This window comes from Coccinella septempunctata, chromosome 1, assembly GCF_907165205.1.
Source record: "Coccinella septempunctata chromosome 1, icCocSept1.1, whole genome shotgun sequence".
Lineage (NCBI taxonomy): Eukaryota > Metazoa > Arthropoda > Insecta > Coleoptera > Coccinellidae > Coccinella > Coccinella septempunctata.
Window position 1 is genome coordinate 5,557,815 of NC_058189.1, and position 21,183 is coordinate 5,578,997.

At 35.4% G+C, this 21,183-nt stretch overlaps 1 protein-coding gene across 1 annotated transcript in view; it reads left to right on the forward strand.

The window, feature by feature from the left end:
* Positions 1-21,183, forward strand: part of LOC123322801 (ATP-dependent translocase ABCB1) — a 24,122-nt gene continuing 2,939 nt past the window's right edge. Inside the window, exons 1-16 of the mRNA XM_044910821.1 lie at positions 1-312; positions 2,104-2,204; positions 2,261-2,432; positions 4,032-4,340; positions 5,432-5,656; positions 5,719-5,844; positions 7,702-8,076; positions 9,229-9,504; positions 11,268-11,432; positions 13,659-13,763; positions 13,821-13,982; positions 15,508-15,711; positions 15,868-16,106; positions 16,584-16,743; positions 18,472-18,870; positions 21,001-21,147. Coding sequence (XP_044766756.1) covers positions 40-312; positions 2,104-2,204; positions 2,261-2,432; positions 4,032-4,340; positions 5,432-5,656; positions 5,719-5,844; positions 7,702-8,076; positions 9,229-9,504; positions 11,268-11,432; positions 13,659-13,763; positions 13,821-13,982; positions 15,508-15,711; positions 15,868-16,106; positions 16,584-16,743; positions 18,472-18,870; positions 21,001-21,147 — 3,438 coding nt within the window. The 5' untranslated portion in view covers positions 1-39. The remainder of the gene's footprint in view (positions 313-2,103; positions 2,205-2,260; positions 2,433-4,031; positions 4,341-5,431; positions 5,657-5,718; positions 5,845-7,701; positions 8,077-9,228; positions 9,505-11,267; positions 11,433-13,658; positions 13,764-13,820; positions 13,983-15,507; positions 15,712-15,867; positions 16,107-16,583; positions 16,744-18,471; positions 18,871-21,000; positions 21,148-21,183) is intronic.

Below are 21,183 nucleotides of genomic sequence, written 5' to 3' on the forward strand. Positions count from 1 at the left end.
TCTTCATCGTTTTTTATTTTTCAGTTCCGATATTCAACTATGATGGACAAATTTCTATTAATAATTGGTATTGTAGCCACCATCGCAATGGCCGGAGTACAACCTTTGAATAATTTATTTTACGGAGATCTCACAGAAAATATTATCGAATACGTAAGGAAAAGAAGTGATCCCAGCAGTGCGGATGCGGCAACTGACAAATTTTTAGACGATATCAAACTGTTCGCAATCCAGATGGGGTGTATCGGATTTGCTATGCTGATTCTGGGTTATATCTCAATGGAGACTTTCTGCTATACATCGTTAAGACAGGTTAGTGATTGGCGAATACTAATACTGTTAGTTGGGGAGATCACGATGCTAAATCGGGATTTACTCGAGGATTTTGAAGATCAGAAGGTAGTAGGAAAAGAAGGTGGTCAGGTGTACATACTCGAGCGTGTCAGCTTAAGATAATGAATATGCTTCACGTGTCTCTGATCATAAATTGATGTTAATCTGACAGTTTGCGTAGTGGGACTGGCCGTAAGGAAGAGTTGAAAATGGCATTTTTTTAATATCTCCCTTCCTGTACCTCTAATCGTTTCTGTATTCATTATGAAAGTTGTAGATAATAAAATTCTATACAACTTTTGTCTGAAGCAATTTTACATACTCTTAGCCGTTTTCGAGTTAGAGGGCGAGGACCTTTGCCACACATGCAAAAGGCCAAAGTCAATGTAGACATCCAATCTAATGTACATTCGTTGCCATTTATCTCAAAAACGTTCAAAGGCAGAAAGAATGGCTTCGGACAAATTTTTTTTTTAAATGTTATGCTCTAGAACTTTTATAATAAAAGCGAGAACAATTCGAAGCCCAGGAGAGGAGAGAATTCAAAAAAACTGATTTTTGTGAACTTTATGGCCAATTTTTATTGTTTCGGCTTGTTGAAACTGTCAGATCAGGTACATATTCTTTCCGTTATTCTTTTATCATTAGCTTCAAATTAAGAAAAAGGCCATCTCGCTTGAGAATGTACACGTGACACATTTTGTCACGTTTAAATTGTCAGATTAAGAGAATATATACTTCTCAACACTTAAATCTTAATCTGACACGTTCGAGTATGTACAATGATCGTTTTTTTACTATTCTGATAGGCTGTTGTAGACATTTTCTCCTATATACAATAAGTGTAATTTTTGGTAGATGAGGTACTTTACAGGGTCCGAGGTATCATTCGCTCGAGTAAATCCCGAGTATACCTCTTGGGCTCTCCAACTACTGATGAAAACATATAATTAGCATTATTCTATTCAAAACATCATATTTCATGGAAAATAAGGGTGATAAGATAAGAGATCAACATTCGATTAATCGAATAGGTGATAATAAGTACCTATTGAATCATTCGAATTTTGATGTAATTTCTTGGAATTCTTGAATCAATTTTATAATTTAGACTGTGGTTCCGTGGATTGCCATTTAAAAAATATCCAGGACGTCATTGTCATATCTCAAATTTTGTATACACTGTATAGTGTTTATATTTTAGAACTGACCATGGCAATCCTAATTCACTATATCTTCGCTCACCAAAAATCAAATTATCATTTTTGTCGTTCAAATTTATGTCAATGTCAACAGGTAGATATGTATGTTTTTCATTTCTTGTTAAACAAAAAAGTTAAATAAAAATAAGTTGGGTTGGTCAGATACTTTCGAATAAGTTGATATTTGTTCAATGTCTTTAATAAAAATTTGATAATTACTTGATATATTCTTGAAGAATAGTCATAAGAAATTAGGATCGTCGTTTAAAAAAATTATCAATTACGTCATATCTAAATTTTGGGACACGCTGTATAATATATAAAATCTTACATCAAAAATATAAATAAAAATATAAATAAAAATAAAAATAAAAATTTAAAATATTAATCGGGCATATTCAAAACAACAAAGCTGTCTTTGATTTACAGAATTCATTTCGAGTAAGGGCATCGCTCTGTATATTATTATCAAATTGTGTATGCTCTATCAGGTCAACTGTTTGTATTTCTTTTCATCTTCAATTGAACAAAAAAGATTGCTAAATATATAAAGCTGCTTTTTTCATAGATTTTTAAAATACGAAGCTGTTATACTGAGAAGGCAATGAAGCAAGATATTTCATGGTATGACCAACATCAAACAGGAGATTTTGCATCCAAGATGTCCGAGTAAGTTGCTTTGTTATTATTTTCATTCTTCATCTCTAATTCCTTTATATTTTTAGCGATCTGAACAAATTAGAGGAAGGCTTAGGAGAAAAAATTCCCATGTTTCTTTACATGCAAGCTGTTTGCGTGTCATCCCTGGCTTTGGCTTTCTTCAAAGGTTGGGAGTTAGCATTAGTTTGCCTGACTTCTCTCCCACTATCCATGATTTGCATTAGTATTGTATCAGTTGTAAGTTTCAGTGATTTAAATAATAACATAATTCTAAAAACAATCTCAATAATCCATGATACTGTATCATTTTTATTTATATCAGAAATCAGAACCTCCAATTGGCATAAAAAACTATCCATATAATAAAAATATGTTCACTGTATGTGCTTCATAAATATCACGGATTATTATTTGTCCTCTTAGATGGAATTATTAAGATGTAGCTATTCTTGTGGTACCGAATGATTCGAATGAATAGTGAAGAAAATATTATCGTGCTTATTTCTATTTTGATTTAATAGAAATATGAGTGCAATTTTCACAGAAAGCGAGATTCAATTTTATAATAAAGGTTTCATATTCCACACAAAAATCGATTCGATTGAGATAATCGATGATGCAATCCTTCTGGAAGTTATGATGACTATATTTTTCAAATTTTTATCTATCTTTACTCTAACAAGTGTACCGTTCCTACATAGTCATTTCGGGATGTCAATACAGGGTGAGTCTTTGATTCGTACAAATATTTTAACAATAGATTCTTGATGTCAAAAGTTACACTTTTTTTTCTATACCATTTTTCCGATTCGGCCCTAATAAAAAGATATAGCCATTTTGAATTTTCATAATGAGGTGTGCCACCCCTGGAAAAATAAGATCACCTTCAGAATAACTAGCTAAATATGTGACACTACACATCTGTGGATCTTTTGAACAGGGTTTTATTCAGCCGAAGTACCCAATTTTCCACATATACTTTTTAAATTTTGAACATTAAATTACTCAAAAACTGCACACTATACGAGGATATATTGAAAATTTCTTAGCATACAATAGAACCAACCAAAATTTTAATGTCAAAATAATTTATTACTCAACATATTCTCCTCTTAGGCCCGGTACTTTCACGTGCGAATAACTTAATTTATTCGATAGATAAGTCTTATTCTTAGGATAACTATTGACATTTATTGACATATTCTTCCTTTTAATTTATTACGTAACTCTGGTTTACTTTTTTGACCTCAAACTCCACACTGATACTTCTAATGAGTTATTGTTCGTTGCTATGTTAACGCAATATTTATTTTATGCATGGAACAGGTCTAGGCTAACTAGATATCAATACTTCCTGGTACGAGATAATATAAAGAATACTTTGATCTCACAAAACGTCCGAGTATTCATTAAATAGCGTTCAATTTAGTTTCAAGGGTTGGGTTCTAGAATTTTTGATATTTTTAAGGTTCGTAATGGTCATAATGAGAAATCTGGAAGACATGGGTGATATCTTGTGTACGAAAAAGATTAATCAGATAAATGAAAAACTATATAATAAAACCGTTTGTCAGATAGAACTAACAGCCAGTGTCTTTCAAACCCAGCCGATTCGGAAAAAATAATATATAATAAAATACTTGTTTCTGTGTTTCTTTTGACCTCAAGAATATACTGTTAAGATATTTGTACGAGTCAAAGACTCACCCTGTATATGTATAACCAATAAATTCTATTTGTTGATTATCCATATTGTTCTCAATAAGTATTTTGTCGATGACTCTGATCTTACATATCTTCACTCAGTTAATGATATGCATTTTACACCTCTTTCAGCTGTCCACAAAATTGGCAAAAAAAGAATCGGACGCTTATGGTTCCGCAGGGGCGATTGCTGAAGAAGTTTTGGGCACCGTCAGAACGGTCTTGGCGTTTGGCGGCCAAGAAAAAGAAATTGAAAGATACGATGGAAATTTGATTTTTGCTAAGAAGAATAACATATTCCGTGGTGCCCTGACTGGAATTGGATTCGGTTTGCTTTGGTTCTTCATGTATTGCAGTTATGCCCTCGCTTTTTGGTATGGTGTTGGACTTGTTATCGACGATAAAGAGCAGAAAACCTACACTCCAGGAAATATGATAACGGTTAGTGCAAAACTCAATGTGAAACAGTTATTCCACAAGATTTCAAAATCTCACTCTTACTCTTACTTACTCTTACTCTTACTTACTCTTGCTCTTAATTACTCTTGCTCTTACCTACTCTTACTCTTACTTACTCTTACTCTTACTTACTCTTACTCTTACTTACCCTTGCTCTTACTTACTCTCACTTACTCTTACTTATTCTTGCTCTTACCTACTCTTACTCTTACTTACTCTCACTCTTACTTACTCTTGCTCTTACTTACTCTTGCTCTTACTTACTCTTGCTCTTACCTACTCTTACTCTTACTTACTCTTACTCTTACTTACTCTTACTCTTACTTACTCTTGCTCTTACTTACTCTTGCTCTTACTTACTCTTGCTCTTACCTACTCTTACTCTTACTTACTCTTACTCTTACTTACTCTTACTCTTACTTACTCTTCCTCTTACTTACTCTTACTCTTACTTACTCTTACTCTTACTTACTCTTACTTACTCTTACTCTTACTTACTCTTACTCTTACTTACTCTTACTCTTACTCACCCTTGCTTTTACTTACTCTCACTTACTCTTACTTATTCTTGCTCTTACTTACTCTTGCTCTTACCTACTCTTACTCTTACTTACTCTGACTCTTACTAACTCTTACTCTTACTCTTACTCTTACTTACTCTTACTCTTACTTACTCTCACTCTTACTTACTCTTACTCTTACGTAAGCCAATTGAATATAAATTGAAAATTGCCTGTAGTTATTTAACCAACGCCAGTGCAGGCTTCAGTGTTGAAAGGCCCATTGAATGAATTTTTCAATATTTTCTATATTTATTTATATCCCTTCTGCAACGAACTACACGTGTTCGGACAAGGTCTGGTGATGTTTTTCAAAAACAGCCTATCCTCCTTGACCGGAGTTTCACAAGAAACAACAAATTTTCTAGCCTGATTTCTGGTAAACTGCTTGTGGAAAAAGTGTAGACCAAGAAAATCAGCAATATTATGTGAATTCAGTGAATTTTTCGTTGTTTGTTGTTACAACATTGACCATTTCAATATGACAATTCAATTTCGGATTTCTTCACTCAGGTATTTTTCTCTGTGATGAATTCATCGATGAACTTCGGATTTGCTTCCACTTACATCGAGATATTTTCCAAAGCGAAGGCATCTGGTGGTAAAATATTCGCAATCATTGACACACTCCCTGTTATAAATCTATCGATCAATAAAGGAAAGAAATTGGAATCAATGAAAGCAGAAATAAAATTCAAAAACGTCAAGTTTCACTATCCTACTAGAAAAGATGTGCCGGTAAGTAAAAATACTAATGTGGACTAGGAGAAAAATTGTCATCAATTATTAATTTTTTTCAGATATTATCAGGTTTAAATATGGAAATAAAACCTGGACAAACTGTAGCTTTGGTTGGAAGTTCCGGATGTGGAAAATCGACATGTATTCAAATGCTCCAACGCTTCTATGATCCAATTTCAGGACAGGTAAATTACGATTTGAATGAATGATCGTCATAAATTTTTAAAATGCTCGATAGTTTCATTGTATAACTTCCAGTTTCATAATCGAATTAAACGTCACTTTAAGCCCTTAAAGCTTTCTTTACTGTCATTTTTTAGTAGGATTGAAGGAAGCTTTAAAATTAAAGGGACTTTAAGTTTGATTATGAAACCGGCCGTAAGTTGTCTCAACTGTTTATTATAACTAGTCTCATATATTTTGGTTAAGATAGAGGTGTGTTTTGATAGGGATTTCATAACTTCATACCCTGGTACATAAAGCGTCCAAAGCAAATTTCTGAATAAGTAATATACAGGGTGTTCCAAGTTCGAGGGCCTATTAGACGTTTCTGGAGAACTGGACCTATTTGAAATCTGAAAATTTGGATTATGATATTGTTCGACATTATCTACTGAGCTAAAATATTCTTGAATCCTAAGCACTTTCAGTTATACAGGAAATGGAAGTAAATTGTTTTCTTTCCTGATATGATAGAATATTCAATTCAGAATATATTTCTGTTCAAATCATTGCATTTGTCCTAATGGTTTTCAAAATATTGAGGAAAAACTGAAAAAAAAGGAGATATGCGTATTCAGTATTATGTTCGATATTCCTATTCTAAATATCTTAAGCACAAACCGTTTTCGCATTTATGAAGTCGAAGAATGTTGGAATATTATACATTTTCTGAATTTCGAAACACTTGCTACAGGGTGTTCCAAATGTTGTGTCAAAAATGGGGTTAAAAATTTGCCCATAACTATCGTTTTTCAAATTGGAACCCTAATTTTTTATGATTGAGTTGGGTTCTACGAATAAAAATAATGATTGTGTTTTGACATGTTAATGCTCCTAAAATGAATAATTCCTGAGTTATTTAGGATTTTCTGAATTTATGGATTATTGATATGAAACAGATTTCATTAATTTTACTTTACGTACGATATAAATTCAGAAAATCCTGAACAACTCAGGAATTATTCATTTTAGGAGCATTAACAACTATCATTATTTTTCTTCGCAAAACCCAACGCAATCATAAAAAATTAAGGTTCTAATTTGAAAAACGAAAGTTATGGGCAAATCTTTATACCCATTTTTGACACAACATTTGGAACACCCTGTGGCAAGTTTTTCGAAATTCAGGAAATGTACATACAATATTCCCTCATTCTTCGACTTCAAAAATGTGAAAACGGTTTGTGCTTGAGATATTTAGAATAGGAATATCGAACATAATACTGAATACGCATATCTCCTCTTTTTTCAGTTTTTCCTCAATATTTTGAAAAACATTCGGACCAATGCAACGAACTGAACAGAAATATATTCAGAATTGAATATTCTATCATATCAGGAAAAAAAAGTAAAAAAAATTTACTTTCATTTCCTGTATAACTGAAAGTGCTTAGGCTTCAAGAATATTTTAGCTGAGTAGATAATGTCGAACAATATAAAAAAAAAATTTCAGATTTCAAATAGGTCCAGTTCTCCAGAAACGCCTAAAAGGCCCTCGAACTTGGTACACCCTGTATATAGGTCGAGTGACATATCATTTCTTTCAAGTCTAATATGGTCATGCAAATATATGCGCAAACTTTGATTCCAAGCAATCAAATTAAGTGAAGAAATCATGAATATGTAATGATAATTACATTATTTCCATTCAGATTGAAGATTGAAGAAATTATGTACGTACATACCATATTGTAGACTTGTGAGGTATAGTTTTGGTCTGATAGAACTGACTTAGAGATGTAAAATCTTCATCTTCCATTAAAAAATTGGCTGGGAGGTATTTTTATTAAAAAAAACTAATACAAAAATACCACTTTCAGATCTCAATTGATGGGCACGACCTAAAAGACCTTGATCTGACCTGGTACAGACAAAAAATTGCTGTGGTAGGACAAGAGCCAGTACTATTCGGCGCAACAATTGAAGATAACATTCGATACGGAAATAGAGATGCTACACATGAAGACATCGTCGAAGCAACCAAGAAGGCTAACGCATACGACTTCATTTCTGCCCTTCCTTTTGGTTTCAAAACGGTGGTGGGTGAAAGAGGTGCCCAATTATCAGGAGGACAGAAGCAGAGGATCGCAATAGCAAGAGCGTTGGTGAGAAATCCATGTTTGCTACTTTTGGACGAGGCAACATCAGCCCTAGACAATGACAGTGAATCAAAAGTGCAGGCAGCTCTAGATTCTGTGAGTATACAACGTATGAGTCTTATGTCCCACAAGTTTTCGTAGATTTTTCCGACTCTGATGTACCTAAACTAAATGATATTCCATCTAGTTGGCGTTGAAACAGCTTGAGCTAATTCGTTGAAGTTTAGGATGAGGTGACAATTCCATCGGAATAGAGTTATGGTGAATTCCATTGGTTAAACTAGATTTGGATGTGATAAAATAATGCCAGTGTGCAAAATTATAACTTGCACCAATTCATCAAAGAGATTTCAGGTTCTAAAATCAACTGTAGACAGTACCCACATCTTGCAGACATACAGAGTGAGTCTTTGGCTCGTACAAATATTTTAACAGTAGATTCTTGAGGTCAAAAGAAACACTTTTAACCTATACCATTTTTTTTCGATTCGGCCCTGATAAAAAGATATAGTCATTTTAAGTTTTCATAATGAGCTGTTTTCAAAATTACCTTCAGAATAACTGTGACAGTAAACATCTGTGAATCTTTTAAAAAGAGTTTGTAGTCAGCCAAAGTCTCTAATTTTTCAAATTTCACAGATACATTTTAGTTTTTGAACTTAGTTTCAACAGTTGGGGTCTTTGAATTTTTGGTATTTTTATGGTATGTAATGGTCATAATGAGAAAACTGGAAGACGTCAGTGATATCATGTGTACGCAAAAGATTAATCAAATAAATGAAAAACTAGCGAGCCGATTCAGAAAAAATGGCAAAGGAAAAAAGTGTTTCTTTTGACCTCAAGAATCTACTGTTAATATGTTTGTACATGTCAAAGACTCACCCTGTATAGTGTGAAGTAAGGCACAAGTATGGGAAACAAATAAAGCTTTAAAATGCGCCTCTAACTTGAAGAGGATCACATGATGCTGCGGTGTATTCCGATTAGTGAAAAATACTTAACCTTGTCCTATTTTGCGACTTGATTTTTATTCTGTACATTAAGTCCAAGACTGTGAAGTTCAAAAAATTATCGAGAATTTACGACTTATGAGATAGAGAGGAATCAATTAGTTAAAGAACCGAAAAATGACTTTTCACTTTTAACATGATATATTGTTCAGATTGTACCTCATTCTTTGGCTGTGTTGATGTAAAATCCATTCGGAAATGAAAATTTCCAATAAAACCTGGTAATTTCGTTTTTCAGGCGAGTAAAGGCAGGACTACAATAATCGTAGCACACAGACTCTCGACAATCAGAAATGCAGACAAAATAATTGTGTTGTCCAAGGGTGTACTTGTAGAGCAAGGCACGCATGAGGAACTGATGGCTCTAGAAAGCGAATATTACAACTTGGTTATGAATCAAGTAGTTGACAAGAGAGACAAAGATGAAGAAAACGAGGAAAACGCAAAAAGAAGACTAATTAGTGCCAGAGAACTTAAATCCACCGTTTCCGTCAATCCAGAAGATGATGGCAAGGTAGGTTTCCAATCGAAAAAAACATTCTTTCTTTCTGTCCTGGACCAAAAAAGTGCTTTCTTTCATGATGTAGTCACGAGTATACGGCCGATTCTAAAGCACTGCTATAAAATCTAATATTCAAAACCTCATTTATATACGCCACTCGCTTTTATAAAAGCACACGGTTGGCTATGAAAATTTGGCACCTTCCTTCCACACTGCATAGTATAAAAATGTCAAAACATTTTCTATTTTTATCAGCGCTTTACGAGGATATATTGAGAAATTCTTAGCCTACTAAAGAACCAAACAAAATGTCAATGTCAAAATATTTTATTACTCAACATATTCTCCTCTTAACTGGATACATTCATTACAGCGAACCTGCAACGTCCCTAGACCTTTCAAGAAAAATGTTTCTTCATGCTCTGCAAACCAGACCTCCACAGCTTTTATTACCTCCTCGTTGGAAGATAATTTACGATCTTTTAAATTTTTTTCAGTTTAGGAAAGAGATGATAGTCGGATGGAGCCAAATCTGGTGAATAAGGGGGGTGTTCTAGTAATTCAAACCCTAAATCACGACTTTTTTGCATGGCAACATGAGATTTGTGTGCAGGGACGTTGTCCTGCAAAAACAAAACACCTTTGGATACCTTTCCACGTCTCTTCTCTTTAATTTTTTCCCGTGGAGTGGTCAGTAATGTCGAAAAGTAATCTCCGTTTATTGTCTACCCATATCCAAAAAATTAATCATGATTACTCCATGGCAATCCCAAAAAACTGAACCAAGAACTTTTCCTGCAGATTTTTGGACACGAAACATCTTAGGTCTTGGAGAACCAGAGTGTCGCCATTCCATCGATTGTTGCTTTGTTTTTGGATCGTAGAAATGTACCCAAGTCTCATCAATAGTAACAATTCGGTTTGAGAAGTCTATATCGTTTTCAAATCGAGCACAGATCAAACGCTATGCTTCTACCCTTGCACGCTTTCTGGTCAACATTCAAACATTTGGGGATCCATTTTGCAGCAATTTTTCTCATGTCCAAATTGACGTGAGCTATATGATGAACGCGTTCGTATGAAATATTCAGTGCTTCAGATATCCGTTTTAGCCCAATTCTATCTGTCTTCGTAAATCTGCTTACCTCTAAACCTCTTTAAATACAGGTACATGATGATGGCTCGATACTCCAATTTTTCGATCTTTACAATTTCGGTGGACATCTTCTTTCTTTTAATATATTGCGAAACTCTGGTTTACTTTTTTGACCTCAAACTTCACACTGACACTTCTAATGAGTTATTGTTCTTTGCTGTGGTAACGCAATATTTTTTATGCATGGAACTGGTCTAGGCAAACTAGATATCAATACATCCTCGTATTGTCTGTTCTACGTGAAAGTAGCATTTTTATAATATCAATAAATATTAGTTTTGAGGACGTCGTGATGACATTAAAGATATTTCGTGAGTGCCAACCTTACTCCGCTCTGGCCAACCGAGCTTTTATAAAAGTTAATGGAGCATATGTTCCACATAACACCTACCTGAGATTGTCAAGAAGCGGCTACATTCATCACGATCTAATGAAAATAAAAACCTACCAATTTCGAATCGTATTCTGGTGAAAAAAATCTCAAAAACAATAATAACAGGTTCCACTGGTAGAAATAAGCAAATACTTAGAAGAGGTAACCTGGCTGCTTCTTAAATAACTACTTGAAAGCATGAAAAAGTTTTGCATCGCTCCTTATAAACACATTTTATATTTCCAGTTCGCAGATGAAGAAGAATCCGATGAAATCGAATCTGTATCCTTCCTTCAAGTGATCAAAATGAACAAACCAGAATGGCTACAAATAACAATGGCTAGTATCGCATCCATCATCAGTGGTTGCTCCAGTACACTGTTCGCGTTACTTTTTGGAGATATTGTTGGAGTAAGTGAGCATATATTAAAATATCAGAATTATCCGAAAATGAAGTTTTTTATAATTTTGCATCCACACGAAATATTGCACATTACACCTTTTACTTAAAAATTAGTATGCAAGTGTCAATGATGCTATAACTCCGAAACCATCGAGCAGGTCCACAACTACTCTGAAAATTTCCTGAAAAGGTCTTCAGATCTTTTTCTTCGAAAGTTAAAATGTTTACTGCCGGACCATTAACACGATTAACACCATTTTCAACTCAAAATTCTGAAAGTACAGGGTGGGCAAAATTGGTGATACATGAACTACTTTTCAACCAACGATATGGAGGAAAATGACTTATAATGTCATCATGAAATTTGGGCAATTTCAATCATGAAATTTGGGCAATTTCAACTTTGGTCATTATTTCCGTTTCTATACTATAACATAAAGTTGTGTTTTTTCGTATGAAAAGAGAAATTTAAAATGACTTAGAAAGAATCACCATTTTTTTCCCGTTTCCGAAATACACTGCGCAAAAAAATTAACGCACATTCAGAAATTCTCAATTTTAATGAAATTTAACTCTACATTGACTTTATAACTTATTTTTTATGTTCTCTCGGGAAGGTTTTGAATGAAACAAGACACAAAATGGAATAAAAATTCAGGATTTCACCGAATCTTATGTGAAAGAAGAGAAATGAACAATTCTCAAAATACTGAAATGCTGATAAATGATTTAATACTTGGTATTTCCACCCCTTGGGTTTATTACAGCTCGGCAACGACGGTTCATACTCAAAATGAGTGATCTTAAAATGTTCTGATCTAATCCTTCCCAGATTTCTCCGAGTTGGATTCCTAAGTCATTAAGAGTAGCTGGATGATTTTCTGAACTTCTCAGCCTTCTATTGAGGTTGTCCCAAACCTGCTCAATCGGATTGAGATCTGGACTTTTTGCTGGCCATTCCATTCGAGAGACTTCAACCTCTTCAAGGTACTCCTGAACGATGCGCGCACGATGGGGTCTGGCATTATCGTCCATAAAAATGAAATTTTCACCAATGTATGGGGCAAATGGCACTACATGCCCTTCAAGAATGTTCCTTATATACTTATCAGCATTCATAGCTCCATTATCAACGACCACTAGGTCTGTGCGAGCAGTCAAAGATATTCCACCCCATACCATAATCGATCCTCCCCCGAAACCAGTAGTATTCAGGCAATTGCACTGAGCATATCTTTCATGTGGACGTCTGTATACAAGGGAACGTCGATCACAATGGTAGAGGCAGAATCTAGACTCATCTGTGAAGAGAACTCTTTCCCAATCGGCCTCTTCCCAATGGATATGCTCTCTCTCAAAATCCAAACGCGCCCTTCGATGATCTGGGGTAAGAGCTGGGCCTCTTGCCGCGACACGAGGCCTTAAATCATATTCTCTGAGGCGATTTCTTATTGTCTGAGTGCTAATTTGCACCTCATGAGATGCTCAAGCTGAATTTGAAGGAGGCGAGCGGTTGCAAACCGTTGTCTCAACGAAGAAACTCTCAAGTAACGTTCTTGAATGGCAGTTGTTACCCGTGGTCTACCCTGTCCTGGTCATCGGACATTCATACCTGTCTCCCTGAATCGCTGCAACATTCTGGACATTCTTGTATAGGAAACTCCAAACCTTTCTGCAATTCTTGTGTATGTCCACCCTTCTAGCGATCGAGTGTAGAAAATCAAACGGAAGAAAAACTATTGATCACTAGAATTGATCGAGAACAACTGATTTTAGAATGGAGCCAATACATTCAAAATCTGATAATATCATCTTTTTTTATTCCTGCTGGAAAAAAACATCTGTATTGAAGAAAACCGTTGAAAGTGGATAACATATGCATGCATAATTCTGATAAAAATAATTATCATTGAGAACACCTTCAGTTGTAGAATAAATTTGAGATTTCCATAATGTGCGTTAATTTTTTTGCGCAGTGTATATCATACATTCGCCTTAGTCATTTTAAACTACTGTTTTCATAAGAAAAACATCTTTATGTTATAGCTTTAATTACTTAATCAATGGAAAAAAATTGAAACTTCGGAAAATCGGAGATTACCTACGTGCACTAGTTCAAGCAGACATGAACTCGAGTGAATATACCTAGATTTGTCTTCACAAGCATTCATATAAAACACGTCTAGAGATTCTGTTTGAAAATAGATATTGAATACTAATACAGCTTATTTCAGATACTGAGCAGTACCGAAACTGATAAAATACGAGATGAAACAAACGTATATTGCTACTATTTCATAGCTGCTGGCGTGGTGGTTGGAATATCAACATTCACAAGCGTAAGATTCTTACTCAATATATTATTTCATCCTCTATATTGCTTATATCTTTTCCAGATATATTTCTTCGGTTATGCTGGTGAACTTCTCACTCTGCGTTTGCGAAGTCAAATGTTCAAGGCTATGCTGAAACAGGAAATAGGATGGTATGATAGGAAAGAAAACGGTGTTGGTGCTCTATGCGCAAAATTAGCAGGTGAAGCAGCTTTAGTACAAGGTGTAAGTATATGAAACTTACCGATGCACTTACAAAACGTTCAGGTTGATCGGAAATTCATCTGAATCATTATAGTTGGGGAGCCGAAGAGGGAAATTCGGGATTTACTCGAGCGTGTCAGATTAATACAAGGGGAGATACCTTGGACACTGTAGTGTACCTGTACCTAAAATTAGACCTGCATATAGGGGGACAGAACAGTAAAAAAACCGATCATTGTACATACTCGAGCGTGTCAGATTAAGATATACGTGGTTAATTACATGTTGAAAAGTATACCTTCTCTTAATCTGACAATTTAAGCGTGACGAAAATATGTGGGTGGGCGCCAAAGTTTCAAAAAAAAAACGTCACGTGTACATTCTCGAGCGCGTTGGCGTTTTTTTTTTATTTTGAAGCTAATGATTCAAGAATAACGGAAAAAATATAATCTGACAGTTTCAGCAATCCGAAACAATAAAAATTGGCCATAAAGATCACAAAAATCAGTTTTTGTGAAATACCTCCTTCCCTGGGCTTCAAATTGTTTCCGCATTCATTATAAAAGTTGTAGAGCATAACATTTCCTACAAGTTTTGTCTCACGCAATTTTTTCTACTTTCAAACGTTTTTGAGATATATGGCGATAAATGTACATGAGCCTGTGTTTCTACATTGACCTTGGCCTTTCGTATGTGTGACTAAGCTCCTCGCCCTTATCGCCCTATAACTCGAAAACGGTTAAGAATAGGCAAAATTGCTTCAGACGGAAGTTGCATAGAATTTTATTATCTACAACTTTCATAATGAATACAAAAACGGTAAGAGGTACAGGAAAGGAGATATTAAAAAAAAATGCATTTTCACCATCTTCAAAGTGCCAGATTAAGAAAAGACCCCCTCATTTGTCAGATTAATGGGTCAACACGTCTCCAACACCGAGATTAACCATCTGTATGAAAATCTGACACGCTCGAGTATGTACAAGTATCGTCGGCTCCCCAACTATTACATGCGCGTTGCAGTATCTAATGTATTACATCAATATCTTACTTTTCTTACCGGGTTTTTTCTTTGGCACCCTGAGTGCTCATGTTCGATTAGTTCGATTCAGATCATAGCATACGTTGATATTTATATCAACGAGTGATATGACTCTAGAGATCATTTTTAAAAAAAATATATTTTCACTTTCACTTGAGAATACCTACCTCTAGACGAACTCTAATCGAAAGATTTCTGTGACCAGATAATAGAAAAATTTGGTGCACATTTAGATTCTTTTTTTTTGAACTTTCCGAAGATTGATAAGCAAGCAAATTCGTCAGGCACTTTCGTTTGATATTCAGTAGATAGCTAGAACAAACTGGTTTACAAAAGTTAGGCTCTACAACTGAATAATCAAACTTAAGGTCCCTTTAATTTTGAAGCTTCCTTCAACCCTACTGACAATGACACTAAAGGGAGCTTTAAGCGACTTTAAATTTGATTATTAAACTGTGGACGTTATTATTTGTAATTACATTTTTACTTTTATTTTTTTTCAAGGCCACAGGACAACGTCTCGGCACCATAGTCAATTCATTGGCTACCCTAATTCTCTCAATAGGACTTTCTGTTTATTATTCTTGGCAGCTAGGTCTAGTAACCCTGATCTTCACACCATTCATGTTGTTGGCTATATTTCTACAGAATAGGCTCATGGGAAGAGAAAATTCCTCTAGTATGAAATCTCTGGAGAAGTCGACCAAGGTAAGGAAATGAATTTCTACGTGTTTATTCAAAACGCAATGAATCAAGATCTGCGATACCCCCTAGGTCTAGGTATATCGCTGTCCAAACTATAAAAAATTTATTTTCAAAAGGTAGATGATCATCACTTCTGAAATTTAAAAAAATATATTCCAGGTTGCTGTGGAAGCTGTGAGCAATGTAAGGACTGTTGCATCATTAGGAGCTGAAGATCTTTTCCATGGCATCTTTATGAAAGAACTAATTGCTCATCAGGGCAAAATGCTAAGGAATAGCCATTTCAAAAGTGCTGTTTTCGGTTTTGCAAGGGGAATTCAATTTTTTGCATATGGTACAGCTATGTTTTATGGTGGCTATCTCATCAAGGATGGGATGGATTATGACAATGTCTACAAGTGAGTTTCGAATATCGCTTATTCTATATCTCGTGTGAATAAGTAAATGATAAAATGAAAGAATACAAAATTTCTGGTTAAACTTGATATCAATTTGATCTATTGTAAAATTAGAGAAAATTTGAAATGATGAGGATTTCAATTATCTCGAGTAAAAAAAAAAGTTCACTTATCACTGGATGCAAATATGAAAAGGTAAGAGTAACTTAAGAGATGGAGATATTTAGCCGACGACAGCACTCCTTAAAAGTAATCAAGAAAGTAAAATAGCGAAATAATAAACCGTCGTTGTAACAAAATGCTTAACTAAAGTTTTGGATAAAAGGTACAAAGAATAAACTTTTCAAAAATGTATCGTTAGGCAAAAAAACATGATTTGAACTGATTTTCTGGTAAAAATTTTGTTAGTTACCGTTTGGTACCTGATTTTGAAAATATATTGTAATCGGTATAAACATTTATTGAGTTTGTTTTTAGGGTCTCACAAGCGCTTATCATGGGTACAGTGACCATTGCCAACGCTCTCTCATTTTCACCCAATTTACAGAAAGGTATAAATGCTGCACAAAAAGCCCTGAAACTATTGAATAGAGTACCCAAAATTGCGGATGTACCAACTGCAAACGAAAAACAGTGGGTAAGTATCCGTTCCTTCATTTTTTTCTCTGATTCTTCAATGTTTTAGTAAAAAATTTGATACGTTTGATTCATGTAGATAGGATTCCGTTAAAAAACGTATTGAAAAATGTGAAATCAACTCATTCGTCCTGCCGTAGTAATAAAATTAACCCTCTAATACCCAATTCCGCCTTGAGACTGGTTGCTTATAAGTGGATACAAAATTATGACCTGTGACCAGTTCAAATCGCAATCACAGAACAGACCCCTTGACTTACTTTATGATCGCAATGCGGTGTTTACGGAGAGTTTTACTTTGACCCCCACTCTAGCTCAACAGCATGCGATACCCTTGGGTCGTAGTTAAGTTGTTAAGTACGCTATAAAAAGTAGGCGGATAATCTTTTTATTTTGTTTGGACCAATGAAGAAGTTTAAACATTGTAATAAAGTCTCTGGATTTGTTACATCAATGGAACATTCCTGAGAAGAATCTTATTGTTATAAAGTTTAATTTTTTTAACAAAGATCTGAAAAACTTGGGATGATTCGGCGATTTTTTCCTTTTCAGTTTTAATAACTATCATTTTAAATACCTATTCAGTATTCAGACATCGTTGAAAACCATAAACATTCCGGACCATTTTAATCTCATTTTTAGTTCTGCAGCACCGTGAGAAGCATCCCAATTAAATGCTCTGCTGGAGCGAAAGCCCGTGAAGCACCGAAAACAGGAAAGAAGAGACATCCCTACCCTCCAGTCCTGTCCTAGTTCTTTCCCTACTGTGAGTAAGTTCCTTTGCTGGTGTGAGAACCCCATCCTACCAGTAACTTTTGAATATGTCCATTGTCCGCTAAGTAAAAGTCTTGGTTCTGGCTGGCGAATATCCGGCGCGCATTCGATATCAGATCTACTTTTCTTTCATTCAATTGACTCTGCTGCGAGATAACATAATATGAAATACCTCGCCTTCTTGACCTTGTAACCTTGATTGTTTTATATAAAAATCAAGCCTCGTTTTAAATGTCCGTGTCCCTGAATTTTCCAGTTGAAGCAATGCAACACCGTCTGATGGAGATTTCAATTTAGATATTCCGTTTCATTTTAGAAATATTTTTCAGAATCCTGATTAATAAATTCAAATTCCGTAAAATTGAAATTTCCATCAGTAATCCGCCATAATAATCTCAAACAAAGAAAAAGTGTCTTTCTGCATTCGGCGTTGTTTTTCCGTCCACAAAAACACCGTGGATTTGATGGATTCAGCATAAACAACGTGGATTTCAGATAACGACAGTTTCTTTTATCGATAAAGAGATAACCGCCATCGAGAATATTTCTGCTTGGGAGAATATTCGAGAATAGCCAATTTTTGGATACAATTTTGGTCACATGACCGTCCACATGATGAAAAGTTGATAAATAGGGCCGCAGACTTCTGTGGCTTGGCTCTCTGCTGACCGAGACCAATCGGCAGAGGTCTCGAAGTCTTTCCGCTGGTAATGCTTGGCGTGTACACCCACGGTTGCCACGGAGAGACCACTATAAACTACCCCATTATCCTGTAAATTGTTGCATTGTGTTTCACCTGAATCAACCCCGTCCCGGTTATTGAATAGTTTCAATTCTGATTGGCCTATACAGATAGTTATGAATATTACCCATTATCTTTTTCTTACATAACAATTTATTGGAATTATTTTTTAAATATATTTTTATTTATACTTCTAAATTATTCATTTCACAGAAACATGGTACAATCGATTACTCTCAAATATACTTCTCGTACCCAACAAGACCAGCAGTTCCAGTTCTCAAGGGTTTGGACCTTACCATCCTTCAAGGCAAGACCGTCGCCCTGGTCGGATCTAGCGGTTGCGGAAAATCAACCGTTATTCAATTGCTGGAAAGATTCTACGACCCGAATTCCGGTTCTGTAAGCATAGACGGGGAAGATCTCAGGGAGATAAAACTGAAGTCTCTCAGATCGCATCTTGGTATCGTGTCACAAGAACCTAACCTTTTCGATAGGACGATAGGGGAGAATATCGCTTATGGTGACAACACGCGAGAAGTCTCCAAAGAAGAGATCATCGAGGCTGCCAAGAAGGCGAACATTCACAATTTCATCGTATCATTGCCTTTGGTGAGTGAATTCTTTTCAGAAAACATCGCCACTATTAATTGTTAATGCTCTGCCAAAATTCACATAAATACACCGACTTATTACATACTCTTCAAACACCCTACTTTAAGCATGGGCAAACTACGGCCCGCGGGCCAGGTCCGGCCCACGTGAAAGTCTAATCCGGCCCGCGTCAAGATTTTGAAACAATCACCAGTATTTTTGTTTTCTAAGTTTGACCGCCTGATAAGGAAAAGCAATGTCACCTAATACCGAGTTGTCTCAAAGCGTAAGTTGCGTAATGTTTATTATCATCTTAAAATGGGACTGATAAATGGGGGCTTCATAGCTGCTGAAGTGAACCAAGTCCATGCAGCCTAGTTTTGGGATACATGACTTAGGTTAGAATATAAGCATATGCTTACATTCACTTTACACAAATTTAAAGAAGTCATTTTTGAATTAATTGGTGATAAACAACTTCTATGTCATGTATCTCAAAACTAGGCTGCATGGACTTGGTTCACTTCAGCCCTGAATCACTCAAATAAAAGTTCACCAATTTGTTATTCAAATTGCAGAGAGTTGTGCTCGAGGCTCAGCCTTAGTACTGCGTGTGTATCTGGCAGCGGCTGGCATTATTTCTTGTAATCCCCAGAAAAAGCAAAAGTCGCCAAATCTCCTTCGATGTTCCAACGACTGCATCACAGAACACAAATAGTGATGCATGGACTCCAAAACTTGCAACGAACGGTTTGTTGCTGAGCTCCAATCATGAAGGCAGTATTCAAGTGTGATTAATACATGAAAATTTATTCAATTATTTGATTCTGCGTAGTTTGAATCGATTAAGTAACGGTTTCCTTCTAAATGAAAATTTTTGAGCTTTAAGAACGGTATTAATTATTGGATCTAACATTAATTTTAGTTTAGCAAAGTTTGCGCGCAACTTAGCATAGTTGTAGTGTTCTAGTTCTCTCAATTCTAAACTAAATTATTTTGGATTTGCTTGGGACCTCGAGTTATAGCAGTCAACAGCACGGTTACTGAGATGATGATATTATGCTCGTGGTGGTTAGTAACGAATCAAGCATTAAAATTTTCGTTTGGTTCGTTGTCAACGTCTGTGTAATTCGAAGTATTTTTGACCTTTTGATTTTCATTGATGAGAGCAACAAAAATATCACATATTTTTCAAAAATTTCAAGAAACAAACAATTACGTCCTTTAAAGAACCTTTGACTAATATTTACAACATTACTACTGGAGGGAGGAGCACCAAATATGACGGGCGGAATCTGGTATCGTGGGCATATTTAATGAATAATCATAATATCTCGGGAACAACTGCATATTGTTATGTGAACAGGTGTTTTCCACTCTGAAACTATGAATAGCAGCGTAAGCAACCCACTATAAATGTGGCTACAGATTACTCTAACGTGACGTGGGCCCATGCCATAATGCGCATGATTTAAAAATCTAACATCGGATTTTGCGCGGAAGCGTTCAATGTGGGAACGTGGGAATACACGTGTCAACGTCACGTCTGACTAATTTAATGCTTCCTCAAAAAATCCTAAATTAGATTTTCGAATAATGCGCATTATGACTTGGGCCCACGTCACGTCAGAGTAATCTGTTGGCACCTTTAGTGACCAGCTTTTAGCATCATCACGGCCAATTTCTACCAGAGTATGGACAGTTCTAAGAAGCTCAATCACAGTTTCATTTTTCACATACTCTTTCGTATCCTACCGAACAATAATTAATTTTTGTCATTTTTTTTTACTTTTCTAGGATGTTAGTCATGTTTGATGTAAAAATCGAAAAAAAGTTAATCACTTGTAAAAATGTGTATTTTTTTTTGGCCCGCCTAGGTAATTTTTCATTTTATCTGGCCCTCCCCTCAAAAAGTTTGCCCATGCCTGCCCTACTTGTTCAATTTTGAATATGAAAGATATACCCAAGTATTGATATTTTTTATTTCTTAATTATTCTGAAAATTACAAAGGGACATATAAAACATAGTGTAAAGAGACGGCCACCTATAGCTCTGCCGGTTTTTCTCCGTTATCCACAGAACATTAATTGCGCGATCAAAAACCAAATTTATTAATGTGTCTACAATGTAAATTTTTTTCATTCAAGGGATATGACACCAGATTAGGAGAGAAGGGAACTCAACTTTCTGGCGGCCAAAAGCAGCGAGTGGCGATAGCTAGAGCTTTAATCAAGAACCCTAAAGTATTACTTTTAGATGAGGCAACTTCAGCACTTGATACGGAGAGTGAGAAAGTAAGTAAATGATGTGCAGAAATAAGTGTCATAATC